We start from the raw sequence: 19,012 nt of genomic DNA, 5'->3' as shown, positions 1-19,012 counted from the left end.
ATAGAACCCTTTGCTCACAAGAGCAGAAGCAGCTGGGTTTCTCAGCTGGCATCTCTGGAAGAAGATGGTCTAAGTGAGACAACGTGATGACTATGTTTATAAACCAGCTTCACTGCACACTGTGTCACGAGGAAATCTGACTGGCACACACACACACACCCACACACACCCACACCCATAATCTGATATAGATTTTTTTATATACATAGAAGTAACTTTTAGCAACTAGTTCACTCATAACCAGTCTGCTCCTTTATTGACTCATATCACAAACAATTAAAATATTTCCATTTGTTATCACATGGATCTTGATAACATCTTTGTGAGATTAAAAAATGACTACTAGAGCAATTAGAGACAATAACTTGTGATGATGGTCATGGGAGGTGGTGGAAAATATGAAACCCTAAATGTTCCAACACTGTTTTTTTTTTCTTGGAAGTTTATTATAACACACACACACACACGCACACACACACAACTTTGTGTGTGTGTGCGTGTGTGTGTGTGTGCGCGTGTGTGTGTGTGTGTGTGTGTGTGTGTGTGTGTGTGTGTGTGAAAGGTATCTTTGGTTGTCATAATCTGCAAGCATAGGTCTAGTCACCACCAACTGATCTTTCCTCTTGAGACACCTCATCACTTGGCATCCCCACATTTACCTGATCATTCCTCATCTCTTTAGCTAGACCCATTCTACCCCCAAATCTTTAGCAGTGGATTTTGCTAGGTCCCAGTCCTTGGAACTCTGTCTTGATGATCTCTTCTATCCTATGGAATTAGTATCACTTAAACTATTTATGTGTTGATAATGCCCAAATTTATGGTTCTAGCCTGGAACCCACCTCAAACTTTGGACTTGAACAGGTAGTTAGCGGCTCGAGAGTTCTACTGGGCATCCAGTGAGCACCCTAACACCCAAAAGCAGCCCCTTGACCAGTTCTTACCACTTGGACCCAAACCTTAGCTTCACTCCTCTTCTGCCTTTTTGTAAATCTCTTAACATTTGTCTTCAAAGGTGCCCACTCTAGTATGGTGCAACACACCTTTAATTCCAGTGCTCAGGAGGCAAAGGCAAAGGCAGGAGGAATGCTGTGAGTCCGAGGTCAGCCTGGTCTACAAATTAAGTTCCAAGACAGCTAGGGATACATAGAGAGACTTTGTCTCAAAAACAAACAAACAAACAAACAAACAAAACAACAACAGACCTCCAAACAAGACAAAAAACTGCACAAAAGGGCGTTCTTTCCCCTCCTCACCAATCACCATGCTGCCGACATTATTTCAATAGATTCCTAAGCAGTGTCTGTACCCACCTTGCCCTGCCACAGCCTTCCTTGGACACAGCAATGGGAATAGGCCTACTAAATAGATAGGGAATCCTCTGCTCCAGTCCTGCCATGACTGCCCTCCTTACAGGGACACCCACAAGGGACCCTCACGTCTGCTTGCTCTCTTCCTTCAGGTCTTTACTCAGTTGTATCTTAAAAACATTTAAACAATTAAATGTAGGTTTCATTGTCCATCCAAGTTTGGCCAGGAACGAACTATGTAGCCACAGCTGGCCTTGAGTTTGTGGTTCCCTACATTACCCCCCAGGTGCCAGGATCACAGATCTGTACCCTGGGCTCAGCTGTCCTTTTATAAAACCCCCACTTAAAATTTCAGAGTCCTCTTCCTGAATTATTCTGTTCCATTTACAATTTTTTCTCAAAAGTACTTTCCACTATGGGACCAACCAAAAGTTTTTTCTTTGTGTACTAGTTGATTGTCTGTGCCAACCCCTCCATTTAGAAAGTCATTGTCATACAGTCAGGCACTTTGAGTGTTTCCAAAAAACAGGATAACAGGTACCAGACTGCTGTGGGATAATGCTTTTGTATACTGGTTTAATAAAACACTGATTTGTCAGTAGTCAGGCAGGAAGTATAGGCAGGGCGAACAGATGAGGAGAATGTTAGGAAGAGGAAAGACAGAGTCAAGAGTCGCCAGCCAGATACAGAGGAAGCAACTGAGACATGGTACATGACATGGCAGAACTGAGAAAAGGTACCAAGCCACTGGCTACACATAGATAAAAATTATCGGTTAATTTAAGTGTAAGAGCTAGTCAGTAATAAGCCTGAGCTAATGGCTGAGCAGTTATAAATAATGTTAAGCCTCTGAGTGATTATTTTATAAATGGCTGCAGGTGTGTGTGGGGCCATGCAGGACCCAAGAAATCTTCCAAACTATTGGTGGCACCCAATGTGGGGCATTGATTCACATAGTCCTAAGAAAGCTTAAAGATTCTGAATGCACAGAAACAGAAGCCACACTGGGCTTCCTAGTCTCACAGTCTCATGCCAGTAGCAGCACAGACTCATCTCTCAACAGCTGCCTGTGAGATGGAGCTGGCCACCAGCCACCATAAGCTAAGCAGCATGGTGGATTCCTGCCACAGTACACAGTGGTGTCTACAAGCCACACAGTGTGCTGTGTGGCAGATTTAGCTTTTGCTAGTACGGACAAAAAAAAAAAAAAAAAGGTTTCTGGACTACATGCTGCTTCTTAGAGACATAGACACACTGCTTCCCGGAGTTGGCAAGTAGATGTACCACAGTCATGTTGGGAAGCTGAGATGGGTGGAGTCAGGAGCCAGGGCTGCAGCTTTTGTCCTAGCCAAGCAGTTTAGCAGTTTAAAATCTCTTCTGGTCAGAGAAGGATTATAGATTCACAATGAGGCAGATTCAGATGGAATAAACCTCTAAACTGTTTACAGTGTGTGTAAAAATGTATGTAGGTTTAGAAGAGAGAGAAAAAGGAATATATGCAGTTATGTAAAGAAATAGTTTTAAAAAAGTCTTTAAAGAGACAGTGAAAGTAATATAAAAGTTAAGCCATGTAAAGACGGAAATCATACACAGAGTCTGGATTATATTGTCTTTGGTATTTTTAACTGCAAAAAGACATTTGATTGTAAAGGCTGATGAGTTAAACCAATATATATATATATATTTTAAAGGTATCTTGATTTCAAAATTTGTGTCTAATGATATATTGCTTTGGAAAAGAGGTTCTGCTTTTTTTTCCACAGAAGATGAGACCCTATGGATTGCTTCCAAGCTAATAAGGTTTGATCAACCAAGACCCCCTGAAAGGTCTCTGATGACACCATGGCCCAGATGATCCAACATCCAAAATTAGCTTCAAGGCAACTGGCTCAGACAATGCAGCCTCACAGACCACTCCAGGCAGGACTTGACCATAATTCTTAATTTTCTCAGGATCCCCATAAGATTGCCAGTGCCCCAACCAGCAGGAAGTAGTATGAAAAACTATGCCTAAATTCCCAAAATATTGTTTATAAATGTTTATTTTTATTTAAAGGAGGTTCATTATAAATGCAATCTCTTTCTAAAGAAGAAAAGAGGATAGTATAGATATGATAGGATAAACAGGTAGATTATTGAATCTACTTTTAAAGAGCAACGACTTGTTTGAAATGTTTTACATTGCTATGGATTTTAGTTTATTGATACAAATTTAAAGTTAATTTTGTTATACTGTATATATTTCTGCTCTTGTTTAAGGTATTATGTTTGTGCAGCTCATTTGAAATTATGATGTATAATTAAGAAATACAGATTAATAATTTGTCATCTATGATAATCACACTTTATGTTAGTCAAGTTAGTTAAGTTTTCTAGGTATACATAGATATATTTCAATTAGGTAGGTAATCTTCAAACACTTCAAAGACCGACAGAATATGGCATTTAAAATATTTTAAAAACTTAGTCTTTCTGGACAGTGAGACACTCTGCTCCTGGCAGAACTGATTTACTTCAAAGAAGATGATCAGCATTGAAGAAAATCCATATGGAGTTTGCTTTCTTTATGGCAAAAATTAACCATTTGGGCAAGAAACTGTTCTTGCCTGGACTGCTTGACAAAATGTTGTATAAACTGGACATACAGGACCCATATGAAAATGACTACTAAATTTTGCCAAAACAAGACGAGATGGTCCTTCAGGTTTCTGGAGACTGGCAGATATTCTACAGGACAGAGGGAGAAGTGACCAACAAGCTCTAGGCCTATAGGCTAAAGATAGATGCCTCAACATTGCAGGGGAACTTTGGATGACTGTCCAGGCAGGCAGCTGTCTCTGTCATTCTAGATTTTTGGAAGTTGCTTACAAAGCACTTCCTGTTTACTTGGCTAATATATCCTTCATGGGTCTTTGATGTAGTTGAAGATTAGATAGTTATAATTTTCCTTGGTTATGATAAAAGATAAAGTAGATACAAAACCTTAGACTCACAAATATAGGCAGATAGAATATTTTCTTTAATTTTGCCAAATATAACTAGACTAGATATTGTAACTGTAATTCTTGCTTGATAACTCTTTATTATATGTAATTTTACTATGTTAAAGTTAAAACCTTCATTTTTGATTAGACAGAAAAGGGGAAATGCTGTGGGATAATGTTCTTGTATACTGGTTTAATAAAACACTGATTGGCCAGTAGCCAGGCAGGAAGTATAGGCAGGGTGAACAGACAAGGAGAATGTTAGGAAGAGGAAGGCCAGAGTCAAGAGTTGCCAGCCAGACACAGAGGAAGCAAGATGACAAGGTAGAACTGAGAAAAGGTACCAAGCCACTGGCTACACATAGATAAAAATTATTGGTTAATTTAAGTGTAAGAGCTAGTCAGTAATAAGCCTGAGCTAATGGCTGAGCAGTTATAAATAATGTTAAGCCTCTGAGTGATTATTCTATAAATGGCTGCAGATGTGTGGGGGCCATGCAGGACCCAAGAACCCTTCCAAACTACACCAGACAGATACCTACTGATGACGTGTCTCCTCCAGGCCTTGATGTGTCCTGGTTCCCTTAGCATGCATTGTTTGACTTCACTGGAAAAAGCACTGTATGTTATGAACATTTTCCTGCTTCTCAAGCCAGCCCTGGATTAGGTAACACACACAAAAGCTAATTTTTTTTTAAAAGCATGGAATCAAATGATTTTAAAATAAGGAGGGACCTCTGGGCTGTTTGCTTTTGCCCTTGTATTAAAGATAGGAATCCTAAGAACTAGAAAGGCAAGGGCTGGGTGTTGCCACATCCATGTCAGTCTCCAGTGAATGGGGGGGGGGCCTGGGTCAGGAGATGGTTCTCCTGACTCACAGAGGGAGTATTTCATTATATCACCTGTGCCCTGGTATGTGACATGTCAGAATAAAAGGATAGACCATCTTTTATGTATGTGAAGTTGTTTGTCGTAGTTAGTGAATGCCTATAAGTGGATTTTAAAATGTTTTTATGGCCAGAGGCATTTCCTGCATGTGTGTGGAATCTTTATTATTATTATTATTATTATTATTATTTATTATTATCATTGTTTTCAAGACTGGGTCTTTCTATGTAGCTTTGGCTGTTCTGGGACTCTCTATGTAGACCAGGCTGGTCTTGAACTCACAGAGATCTTCCTCAGATCTACCTACCTCTACTTCTTGATTAAAAGACTACACTACTATGCCCAGCTTGTGTGATGACTTTTGACAGTAAGACTTGAGACAGTCATTGTTAAGCATTAAACTTTTATAATTGAACAAACTTAAAAACATTATAAAATAAAAATTAAATTCAAAAGATGTCACTTCAAAATCTCTTTATTTTTAAAATTCTTTGCCCATTGCTATTATTATTGTTTTATTTTAGAGACAGAGTTTCTCTGTGTAGCCCTGGTTGTCCTAGAACTTACTCTGTGGACCAGGCTGGCCTTGAATTTGTAGATCTGCCTGCTTCTGCCTTCTAAGTCCTGGGATTGAAGGTGTGTGTCTCCACCAACTGGCCATTGCTGTGATTATAAGCCTAGTTTGAATCGGTTATACTTGTATTTTTGTTGTTTATATGAAAAAAAAGTCTTTCCAGAGGTCTGAACCTGGTGACGTCGCCATTGTTTCCACGTCCATCCGTCTTTCTTTTATGTGTCACTTCCAGTGTCTCACAGGAGTGAAGAGCACATCTGTACACAGATTATTTTCTCACTGTGAGCAGCCTTTCTGGATGAATTACTAGGAGTAGCGTTGCTAACTGAAGGCCATGAGAAGTAGCCGGAACACACTTATTTTAGAGACAAAGTCTCATTCTGCAGTGCAGCCTGGCCTGGAACTCAGGCCACTCCAGCTTGTGAGATCCTCCTGCCTCAGTCTCTGTGGTATGAAAAGCAGGGTAAGTACCTGTTGACAAATGCTTGCTCACACTGGAACACAGTGGGTTTTCTTCAGTTTTGCTGCTTCGGTAAGGTAAAGAAGCACATCTGCCTTTACCTCTGCCTGTCTAATTAAGAGCAAGCTGTCATTTGGGATGGTCAGTTCTGATTTACCTCTTCACACAATAAACAAACTGTGGACCCCAGACAAGCTCAGCACCAGCTGCAAACTACCAATGACCCCAGCTGTGGTGACAAGAAGCAGAAGTGTCCAAATTCCTGCATAACATGGTAAGATCTGATAAAATGGCTGTTTTAAATGGCTGAGTTTGAGGGTAGCTGGTTATCAAAGAGAAATGGGGTTAGCAAAACTAACCAGTTGCCCGATCTTGACAGTAGAGTAAGATAAAGCTTGATGAAGTGCGCGTGCTGCAGGGAACAGACCCAAAATCAGATCCTGAGTTGCCCTCGCCAGCTTGTGACTTTGTCCACATCCCATTTCTTTGGTTTAACCACTTCGGTGCCTTCACCCTTGCCGTGCAGCAGTAGGAAACCACAAACAGAACAAGAAACTAGACCCAAGTGTAAGGCACGCACTTGAGAAACCCCTTACGCTTGTGGAGTTAGCATCCCTCTGTGAGACTGTGAGGGAGGGCACTGAGCAACAGCCCGTGAGTGGGCATCACCGAGCAACGACCCGCAGAGCGGGCATCACTGAGCAACGACCCACACGGGCATCACTGAGCAACTGAGCAACAATCCGCAGAGCGGACATCACTGAGCAATGACATGCAGAGCGGGCATCACTGAGCATTGACCCGCAGAGTGGCATCACGTCTGAAGTAAAAGGCATACAAAGAAGAGCTCCCTTCCTAATGGATCTTTGCAGTTTTTCCAGAAACCTAATTATACATTGCTCTGGAAGAGTCGTTAAAGGAGTTTTATCTTTTTATAGGCTCCTTCTCCAGACATCTTCTAACTACAAGTTGGATCCGTACCCAGGCCTGTTTATAGCTTGACCCTGTCATCATCTTCTACTTTAAACAAGGCCATTAACTTCACAAAGAGCAGCATCAAATCGCCCTTCTTCTTCTGTTCTTCCCCAAATAAAGTAAAAGTAACATTTGAAGCTCATCACTGCTGCAAGAAAAAACATTTTATGGTTGGTAACAGTTGATTTTTCATAGTTTTTCTGGGAAAAGTTCCTTCCTTGTAAAAGTATACTTAATGTCTGCATTGAAAAGTTTGCTGATAAAGCTGAACAGAGCTCAAAACTTGTTCTTAAATTTCTTTCCCTATTTCTGAAAAATGTCTTTTATCTTTTTCATACAAGAATGAGAACATAAACTTAAGGAAAGTAAATAATAGTTAAATTTGAGAAGGATTAGTGAAAAGGATAAGTCCATAGACGAACAGCAAAAGCTCATCATCCAGGCGCAAGCGAGGACTCTCGGACTGTCTTGGTTATCTGACTCAGCTCCATGGCGAGGAAGCTGGGACATTTCTTTGGTTTTATTGCATTCTGTATTTGCGTAAGTAATTAGGGAAGAAATTCGAAAGTACTCAGGTATATGCTTTCTCTCCAAAATGAAAGATGGGTATCATTAAATATCATCAAAACACCATGGCAACTCTGCCTGGGTGGTAATTTGGTTCAGACAAAAAAAAATATGGTTTTAAAAACTGAAAATTGTTTTTAAAGGACTCCAGACTCCCCCTTTCTTACTGACTGTTTCATTAAAAAAAAGTGATTCCTCCCTCCTGTAGATTATAGTGCAATCCAGTGAGGGCTCAAAGCGAGTGATATTCTATCCACAGCAAGTAAGTGTGCAGATCAGAGCTCTTGTTCAGCAATGAAGAGGACACAAGTTCAGTTCCCAGCACCTATGTCAGTAACTCCAGTTCCAGGGGATGCAATGTTGCTGGCCTCCTTGAGCACTGGCACTGATGTGTACAGCACACACACACACACACACACACACACACACACACACACACACACACACAAGTAAAACGATCTGATGTGTACAGCACACACACACACACACACATACACACACACACAAAACGATCTGATGTGTACAGCACACACACACACACACACACAAAACGATCTGATGTGTACAGCACACACACACACACACACACACACACACACACACACACACACACAAATAAAACAATCTTTAAAAAACAGAGGCATTATGAATGTGGTTCATTCTCCAGTATGAAAGCTTTTGAAATATAAATGTCAACTCCATCCCCCTCATGTGGGTCCTCAAAGTCAACATCAAATGAGCACAAGGATAAAGGCCACAAACAAAGGATGATTAGTGTTTCCAAGGAGAGTCTCCGGGATGAAGGCCATGTCAGCAGAATGGCATTTTAAAATGGCTCATCTCCTTGATCTAAAAGTCAGACCACATCTGAATGAAATAATTTTTGGCATTGTTATTATTTTCCTCTTTTCTAAATGAAGAATTGCATTTTATTTGGGACTTGACTCGAGGCTGACATGAAACATGTAGTTCATGAATGAGGTGAGGAGACAAGATGCTGTGGGGAGGGTACCCCACAGTGGAGATATTTGTGATGCCAGTGAATGTCTTAGTTAGGGTGTCTATTGCTGTGAAGAGACACCATGACCCATAGCAACTCCTATAAAGGAAACATTTAATTGTATCTAGCTTAGAGTTTCAGAGGTTTAGTCCATTATTTTCACATTGCGACATGGTGGCATTCAGGCAGACATAGTGCTGGAGAAGGAGCTGAGAGTTCTACATCTTGATCCTCAGGCAATAGGAAGCAACTGCGTCCCACACTGAGTGTAGCTTGATTATAGGAGACCTCAGAGCCTGCCCCCACAGTGACACATTTCCTCTAACAAGACCTCACCCACTCCAACAAAGCCACACCTCCTAATAGTGCCATTCCCTACTGGGGCCATTTTCTTTCAAACCACCATAGGGACCTAAGCCACCCCTTCCCATGCTGGGCTGACTGAAGTTTGGTGAGAAGACCTTTGAGATTACAAAACAAAAAACAATAGGAGGAACCAGCCTTGGCTGGCCCTGTAGCGGGACAGACAGTTTTTCCCTTCAGCTTTTAGGTTTGCCTTATTGCCTGTGGTGGCTTGGATGAGAGTGGACCGCATAGATTCATATGTTTGCATGCTTAGGCCCCAGCTGAACCGTTTGGGGAGGACCAGGAGGTGTGTCCTTAATGGAGGAGGTGTGTCTCTGGAGGTGGGCTCTAAGGTTTTAAAAGGCCAGCCCAAGCCCAGTCTCTCTCTCTGCCTGCTGCCTGAGGATTAGGATAGAAAGCTCTCAGCTACAGTGCCATGCCTGTCTGTTCCCTGCCATGATAATAGTAGACTAACCTTCTGAAACTGTAAGCAAGCCTTCAATTAAATGCCTTCTTTTATAAGTGTTGCCCTGATCATGGTGTCTCTTCACAGCAATAGAACAGTAACTGAGACATTGCTGTGTTCATTTAAAAAATGTTATAAATGTTCAGTGTGAATTTTAAAAATGTACCTTTTAAAATATTTTGTGATTACATTCTGAATTCTTTTTTTCTTTTTAATTAATATTTTTTTATTTGTTTTACATACCAATCACAGATGCCCCTCTTCCCTCCCCTCCAGGCTTCCCCAGCAACCCACACCCCATTCCTTCTTACAAGAAGGTAAGGCCTCCCATGGGGAGTCAACAGAGCCTTGTACATTGAGTAGAGACAGGTCCAAACCTCTTGCCCTGCCTCAAGGCTGTACCAGGTGTACCACCATAGGTAGTGAGCTCCAAAAATCCAGCTCATGCACCATGGATGTATCCTGATCTTACTGCCAGGGGGACCCCTTAAGCAGATCAAGCTACATAACTCTCGCTTAGGGCCTAGGGCAATCTCTTATTGTGACAACATATTGTTTGTAGTTGAATGAATGAAAAAAGAGAAAATTTTATTAAGTGAATAATTCAGTCATACAAACAGAATTATTTTAAGTGAATACAATATTCATTATAAAACCTATTATGATCATGATGTTGGGTTCAGCTTTCAGGAGAAACCCAAGTATACATTCTGAATTCTTATTATTTCTTTCTAAGTTCAGAGGTTTTCCATTTTAATGGTTTACTTACTTATTTTTTATACATGTGTGTATGTCTCCTGAGTTTATATGCACCACATGCATGTAGTTGCCAGAAGAGGATGTCAGATCTGCAACTGGAGTTACAGGTGATTGTGAGCCACCACGTGGGTTCTGGGAACTGAACCCAGGTCCTCTGCAAGAGCAGTATGTGCTCTTAACCACGAAGCCATCTCTCAAGCCCCTGATAAGGTTCAGAATGTATTATTTTCTCCTACTACTTCAAGGTTTGAGATTTCACATGCTTGTGTGTAGTGGTTAAGGATGAGGACAGTCCATTTGATTACTGATTCTCAGGTTTCACAGTTCTGTGGACTTGATTAAACTTCTCAACCCCTGCTCTCCTATTTGTAAAATGTGGATAATTATGGCAATATCCAGGAAGAGAAAAATTATTTCTACAGTGTCTGGTTCTTATACATATTCAATAAATGGTAATTGTATATTTTACTGTTGATATATAGGGACAAATAAGACTTCAACTTTTCCCTCTCCGGTGGCTAAATAGCACTACTAATAAAGGAGTCACTCCTTCCGAATTTATTCAGTGATATGAGCACCTATTACATGTCTGTGTACTCTAACCCCATCTGCTTTTCTCACTGATTTGTCAGAATATTCCCGACGGTGTCCTATTGGTTAAACACTGAAGCTCCCAAACACTGAACGAGGTGCGGGCAACTCGCTGCTCCTTTGTCAGCTGTCACAGTCATTTTCTTGTTCCTTTTCCCCACATGCCTTTTAGACTTGCTTTAAACATTTTAATCAAATATTGTAATGAGAATGCATCTCTAGTCATACACACGGATAAATGCAGGAAGTCTTTACTTACATCAGTGACCTCACACGCACTGTCTAAAGCCTCTCATTTTCAGATCGCATAACGCGTCAGGAGGCAGCCATGCCTACCACAGTCCCAGCAGTGCTTGATAACACGGCATTAAGATGAAGGAAGAAATGGTACCGGCATGCTTATGGAGGGAACAACAGTAAGAATCTACTAATGACTTAAATCAGGGTGTCGGCGCTTGCTTAGCTTCTGAGGGAAATGGCCGGCACACCACAATCTGCTGCCCAGTCGGTGGGAACCGTTCGTGGCCGGCACACCACAATCTGCTGCCCAGTCGGTGGGAACCGTTCGTGGCCGGCACACCACAATCTGCTGCCCAGTCGGTGGGAACCGTTCGTGGCCGGCGCACCACAATCTGCTGCCCAGTCGGTGGGAGCTGTTCGTGGCCGGCACACCACAATCTGCTGCCCAGTCGGTGGGAACCGTTCGTGGCCGGCACACCACAATCTGCTGCCCAGTCGGTGGGAACCGTTCGTGGCCGGCACACCACAATCTGTTGCCCAGTCGGTGGGAGCCGTTCGTGGCCGGCACACCACAATCTGCTGCCCAGTCGGTGGGAACCGTTCGTGGCCGGCACACCACAATCTGCTGCCCAGTCGGTGGGAACCGTTCGTGGCCGGCACACCACAATCTGCTGCCCAGTCGGTGGGAACCGTTCGTGGCCGGCACACCACAATCTGCTGCCCAGTCGGTGGGAACCGTTCGTGGCCGGCACACCACAATCTGTTGCCCAGTCGGTGGGAGCTGTTTGTGGCCGGCACACCACAATCTGCTGCCCAGTCGGTGGGAGCTGTTCGTGGCCGGCGCACCACAATCTGCTGCCCAGTCGGTGGGAACCGTTCGTGGCCGGCACACCACAATCTGTTGCCCAGTCGGTGGGAGCTGTTTGTGGCTGGCACACCACAATCTGCTGCCCAGTCGGTGGGAGCTGTTCGTGGCCGGCGCACCACAATCTGCTGCCCAGTCGGTGGGAACCGTTCGTGGCCTCTTATGTTGCTTTCCATTTCTTCGACTGCTGGGAATTAAACCTTTGCACGTGCCTGGTAGGTGCTCACCACTGAGCCACATCTCCCATGACCGAAGGCAGCAGCCCTTAGCATCTGACACGGGGCAAGAGCAGCTCAGGAAGAACTTGTCTCTCAGTTGATTGCTGCAGATTCTAATCCCTAGTGAATTTTTTTCTGGTCTTTGCATTTAATCACAGGGACATTTTTACCACACACCACTGTATTTTCAACTACTGACGGAATTATTTTTTTGTGTTTTAGCTTTAGCAAATAAATTTATTTTGAATAACAGTACAAAACATTTTATTTATTTTATGTTTCAGTTATCAGGGCTATGACTCTATAATTTATAATTACTAATGTGTTTTGATGTCTTAATAATAATAATTTTGTTTGAAAATTATAAATAACAACTGAGTATTCATAAGCACTTAGCTGTTCTTTATGAGAGTAGGCTTCTCTCGGTGCTGATGGCAGTGATTATTAGTGGTATGACTTAAAAACAATGGGAAGCTTTCCTTAGTCAAAGGAAGCACATTGTACCCACCACACAGCACTGTGTTAAATACACAGGGGTGCCACAGAATGTGCTGTAGTGTTCTGACTTTGATTCTTTAGCAGTATCGCCGAGGTGGATGTTAGCATTGACGGTAACATCATCTAGAAGTACACGAGAACCAGGTCTTGTTCTTCTTCTCCTCCTCCTCCACTCCTCCTCCTCTTCTTTTTTAGAGACAGGGATTGTGTGTGTGTGTGTGTGTGTGTGTGTGTGTGTGTGTGTGTATCCCTGACTGTCCTGGAACTTGCTCTGTAGACCAGGCTGGCCTTGAACTCAGAGATCTGCCTGCCTCTGCCTCCTGAGTGCTGGGATTAAAGGTGTGCAACACCATGCCTGGATTAAATCAGGTCTTTTTCTTTTCAAAGTCATTAAAAATGTTTTCCATTAGTGATGCTTTTTGCTTGAGAATTTTTCTAGTTTATTTATATTTTACGTGTATTGGTGTTTTGCCTGCATATATGTACATCATGTGCATGCAGTGCCCCCAGAGGCCAGAAGAGGATGTTGCACCCTAGGAACTGGAGTCACAGGTGGTTTTGAGCCACCATGGGTACTGGGAGCCAAACCCAGTCCTCTGGAAGAGCAGCAGTGCTCTGAACACTGAACCGTCTCTGCAGCCTGCCTGGGAACTTTTAAGCTACATTTTATTTATTTTATTTAGTGTGTGTGGGCATTTTGCCTGCATGTATGTCTGTGCACCTGTGCATTCCTGGACACGTACCAGGGGTTGGGGTCACAGACTGTTTTGAGCTGCCACGTAGACTTTGGGAACTGAACCCAGGTCCTATGCAAGAGCAGCCAGTGCTCTAACTCCTGACCCGTCACTCTACCTCCAAGTTTTCTTAAAATGTTATTATTTTTAATTATGTGTGTCTGTTATGGGGTATGTGCAAATGTCCGTGGAACCAGAGGAGCTGGAATGACAGATGGTTGAAATCCACCTGATCTGGGTGCCAGGCACCAAACTCTGGTCCTCTGGAAAAGCATGCATGGTCTAACACGGATGCATCTCTCTAGCCCCTTGCCTGAGAAAACGTTCCTGATAAACTGTGTATATAGGCACATAATATAGGCACACAGACGAAAACATTTACTGATAATGTGCCATGAGTAAACAACCCGATTGTTCAATATACACATAATTTTATTTACTTATTATTGTGTGTGTGAATAATAAGTGTGTGGCATGCCACAGGGCATTTATAGCGGTCAGAAGACAAGTGTGTGGAGTCAGTTCTTGCACTTTTACATCTGCTCTGAACATTGAACTCAAGTCGTTGGGCTTGCGTGGCTAATGATTTTGCCAATGTGTCATCTCACTGGCCCAATTTTATCATTATTAAAAATGAATGCAATAGTATATACTAATGGCATGGGAGTTCTTTTTTATTTTTATATAAAGAACACTATTTTGGGAAGCTGGAGATGGCTTAGTGGATAAGAGTGTTTGCTGCTCTGGAGGAAGACCCAGATTCAGTTCTCAGCACCCATGTTAAATGGCTCACAACCTGTTAACTCCAGCTTCAAGGTATCTGATGCACTCTTCAAGCCTCTGTGGGTGCCTGCACACACATATGTAAAATAAAATAATTAAAAAAATATACCTTTGCTGACTATTTGATACTGTACCATGTGGACCATCTTCAATGTTTTTCAGAACTGACAGATGTTTTGATTTTATAATTGTCAATGCTCAGAATATCTCTTTTTACAATACATAGTACAAAATGGCAAAAATATGTTTAGAGCTGTTTCAAAAATTGTTGGAAAGTCTGTTCTACTCCCAATTCATTTACTGATATTTTAAAATGAAACTCAAGTCAATGACTCTAACAACAGTTCTTAAAATCAAACACTCTAACACAAGTGAGAGCACAGACATGTGCATGCTTAGCAACGACGGCAGGGGGATACTCAAGTCCTTGTTTTCTGTAGGAAACCATCATGTTTAATATGTACAACAAACACTGCAATCCATAACAGACAATGGTCTTGAATCTGGGCCAAGGTGTTTCAGGCAGTGTGCACTGGCCCTGTGTGTGAGGACGTACACACTGTAAAGTTGTGCTGTGTGTTCAGAACCAAGGCTGCCGCCAAGCCACTTTATGCAACATGGGCAAACAGAACAGAGACACCTTGGGTTCACTACACATTTGGTTTTCAATTAATTTTTGATCATCGAATGTTTAGAAACTTTTATTATTCCTTTTTTTGTTGTTGCGACTTTGCGTCTGCAACCATCAGTTTAGGAAGCTCTTCCTTGAAGTCGTTTGTGAGGATTATGGGTCTTTCAGAACTGGATCGAGGTATTCCATTTGTTGCCCTCTCTTGAAAAATATGAAACACTTTAGGCATTCAAAAAATATGGTGAAAAACTTAACAACTTTGTACAGTCATTTCTTGGCTCAAGCATTTGAAATATAACTCAACAGTATCCTCCATTTCTTATTAACAGTGCATTACCAGTCTAAAATACAGGGTTTGCATATTTTCAGGTCTCTTGTTTTCAGCAAGTTTATTCCATCAATATACTAATTTTTATTTTATTTTTACTGTCTTAAGGAAGTCAATTGTATATCATTGGCAAAATGTGCTAGGTAGATTGTGGGAGTCTGAGATGGATACTAACTAGCAAATGTGGGAAGCAATTCTAAACCCTGGGGACAAGACTGTTAATGTTTTAACTCACTTGACGTTGGTTAACACTTGTCTCTGGTACCAACTCTCCTCTCCCCACTCCTTCTCTGAGAACGGTGATTTTCTAAACCCACTAAGAGCATAAGGAAAGAGGCACGTTACCTGTCGACACTGAGAGCGCAGAGATTCAAGACGGTGATGCCCACGGAGGATTTTCTGTAAAAAGGGGAACAGCTTGCAGAGAAACACTCCAAAATCGTTGTGGTCAAAAGGCCAGCGCCCCGCCAACAGCTGCAGAGATGAGATGGGAATGAGATACGGGGCTGGCCCAGCGTGTACCCCCCCCCGGCCCCCCCCCCCCCCCGCTTGTAGCCCCAGTTGCACTTTTATTAGTGTGTGTGAACACGTGACCAGATATTGAAGGTTTTCTCCTTTTAAAAGAGCTTTCAAAACCCCCTCCTGCTTTCTGAAGAGCTTTTGAAAGAGTCTTTCCTTCGCTCCAACCTGACCCCTGCCTCTTCCTCATGGCACTCTAACCGTCTCAACCGGCTCATTAAATTTTCACGTAAACTTTGTCCAAGGACATCCACAGGCTCTCCACTAAAATGCTGCTCTGAACTCTGATGTTATTTGTGAACTTCACGAATAATTATATGACTGTGGCTGCCGAGTGTCTGGTGCAAGTGAAGGCACAAAGCACCATTTCCGGCCTGAATCATCTTAGAAAGACAAAGATCGTGGTTTTAATGCCAACTTGCCACAAACTAGAATCAGCTGAAAGACTGGGAGATCTTTCCACTCGCTCTGTCTTAGCAGTAAGACAGGGGTTAAAACGAGAGGGCATCATAAAGGGAACAGCACAGTGCACAGCTTCCTGACTTTTCTATTACCTTTATCTATGTGTGTGTGTGTGTGTGTGCGTGTGGTGTGCGTGTGTGTGTGTGCGTGTGTGTGTGTGTGTGTGCGTGTGTGTGTGCGTGTGTGTGTGTGTGTGTGCTGTGCGCGCGTGTGTTACAGCAAGTGTGGAGATCAGAGTTGGTTCCTCTCCTTCCACCATGTGACCAGGGAATAACTCAGGTCACCAGGTTTATGGCAAATGCTATCAAGGCCCCAAAGTTCCCACCCAGAGGCAGCCCTTGTTGATAGCTCTGTGTCTTCTTACTGAAAACTTGCAAATGTACACACAAACTTTGTCTTTTTTAAAACAAGACAAAAATACCTTAAAAAGTTTATTGTGTTTTCTTTTTCTAGGGTAATTTAATAGGAAGCACTATTGCCTAAGCCAAAGGTCTTGGGCCTGAAAAATACTCTGATGATACAGTTTAAGCCAGGACCGCACTTGGGTAGCAGCGGTTTAGTACGGTATTTCCGACCACGGAAAAACAACTGCTGATTTCTGTAATGCTAGCAATCGAGGATCAAGTCCACCGGCAGAAACAACAAACAAGTTGTCGAGTCAAGCTGGTTCACAGGGTCACTTTGGAGCACGGGGAGTCATAGCTTATTTTTATCGCCATAAAAAGGCCTGGGTTATGAAAGCTCCATGTTTGTGTCTCTTTGAGAGCACCATGTGGTACCTAGAGAGAGTCAGTACTGAATGCATCGATGGCGCCTACTCGCTCCTGAATCAGTCAGTGACTCTAACTCTGTGAACTCAGGATCATGTTTTCATGTTCTGAAATGACAGTATGCAGGCTCTGAGAGCTTATTACTGTGATTCACTTTCTATTTCCAAGCTATCCGTGCTCCAAAGTGGCATTCCCACTATTTTGTTAGGTGAAGTGACACAGCCTGAGAGGGGAAGTGCAGCTTAGGTTGCAGAGTGGGTTGTTTGCGGTAAACCAAGCCTGCTTGGGGTGGTGGGCGCAGAGCTTCCTAGGAGGTCACGGAAGGCCGAGAGGATACACCTCCTGTGGGATCCTTAGCTTTCTGCAGAGGAGTTCAGAGGAGCACTGCACACGACAGAGGACAGTCCCCTCAGCAGGAGACACTGGCCTTGTTGAAACCAGTTGAAGCATATGCACATTCTAAGATGGAAAATTAATGTAGAAACTCCAATTCGTGTGGTTGATTTGGATTGTGTCAAGTGAACATCATAAAATCGACAGGGTGCCGCCTTTTTCTTAAACATGCCAGGCACAGGTTACTTACAAACGTGTATAATTTGATGCACCTATGAGGGCCTGTTTTCAGAAGGGCTATGTTCCCCAGGCACCTTTTATGTCCACTTCTGTATTTTGTATTTTTCTGCAAAGCGGTATCTTATTTGATATGCCACAATGTCAATTTATGCTGCTTTTCCGGAACATGCCTGACAACCAGAAGTAAGGGCAAAGTCTGGAACGGGATAGATGACGTGAAATTACACCCCAGTGATCCCTGCTTATTACGTAGGTAAAGGAAGTCTCCCATCATAGGTAGGCTTATTGTTACTTCATATCCAATGCTACAAGCTTAGGTTTTCTTCTTTAACTTATTGCAGATTCACCAGCAGAACACCTCTGAGCAGTAGTTCTCAATATTGGTTTGTATAAAGATTAAGGGAGCTAGTGAAAAAAATTCCAGCACTTGGGTCATCACCCAGACCTGTGCTGATCTACCAGGGGTAATGTTGTATCTCTCAGGGATATGTGACAATATCAGAATCTTCTGGGTATTAAAGACTAGGAGAGATGTTCCTGACATCTGGGGAATAGATGCTGAGGATGTTGCTAATATCTTGCAAGGCACAGGGCAGTATCTTCTCCAAATAACCACCCAATGCAGGAGGTTAATGCTGCTGAGGTTGAAGCGTACCATCCCAGGAACTACACCAGAATCTTTGGAGGGGGACAGAAGGAAAGGGAAGATGTGTGGGCAGCTAGGCTGGCTGCTTTGGGGAACTGAACAGCACAGAGGCGCCGGGAGGGCTCCTTACCACACAGACTGCTGTACTGTGTCCCAGAACTTGTGACTCAGCAGCTCTGGGGTTGGGCTGAAGCATGGGCATTCCTAACTGCCAAGAGGCTCAGATGCTGCATCACAACCATTACTCTAGGAACACCATGAGCAGCGAGAAAGGGAGCTGGTAGCCAGTTAGAACAGGATGAGCAGAATATATATATATATATATATATATATATATATATATATATATATATATATATATATATATATATATATATATATATATATATATATATATAACACACACACCACTACATTCACAAGGGAGAAAACCACCCTAATAGTTTGGGTCTGTGTGGCTTCCAGCTCATGTCTCTTACTGTCCTAAGGACATGGCACAGAGGTATTCAGTCAAAGCAACAAGGACTCTAGTGTCTGGGCCTCACTGGCTTGATGCTGTTTGTTCATTCCTATGCTCAGGACGGGGTGAAGAGGATCACCTATTTCTGCATGACCTAGTGTGAGCTCCTTAACTTGTTGGAACTCTATCTCTGTGCTAGTCAAATAAGGATGGTCTCACACCTGCCACAGTGGTGCAGATGGCCGTTCGGGAGGCTCAGTCAGGACTATGCTAATGTGGGAATTCTGCCAACTGAATACACACTATCAACGCTATTATTTTCAATTGCTATAATTTGTAAACCCAAGTTGAAATATATGTGCCATT

The 19,012-nt window shown here is 42.7% G+C and overlaps 1 protein-coding gene across 1 annotated transcript in view; it reads right to left on the bottom strand.

Moving 5' to 3' along the window:
* Ednra (endothelin receptor type A) overlaps positions 1-19,012 on the bottom strand; it is a 69,094-nt gene that overhangs the window by 18,941 nt on the left and 31,141 nt on the right. The window contains 2 exon segments of the mRNA XM_052728630.1: positions 15,562-15,614; positions 15,616-15,690. Of these exon segments, the coding sequence (XP_052584590.1) occupies positions 15,562-15,614; positions 15,616-15,690 (128 nt within the window).

Source organism: Peromyscus californicus, unplaced genomic scaffold (genome assembly GCF_007827085.1).
Source record: "Peromyscus californicus insignis strain IS unplaced genomic scaffold, ASM782708v3 Scaffold_8__1_contigs__length_139910024, whole genome shotgun sequence".
In the NCBI taxonomy this organism is placed as follows: Eukaryota; Metazoa; Chordata; class Mammalia; order Rodentia; family Cricetidae; genus Peromyscus; species Peromyscus californicus.
This window is presented reverse-complemented; position numbering and strand designations above follow the sequence as displayed.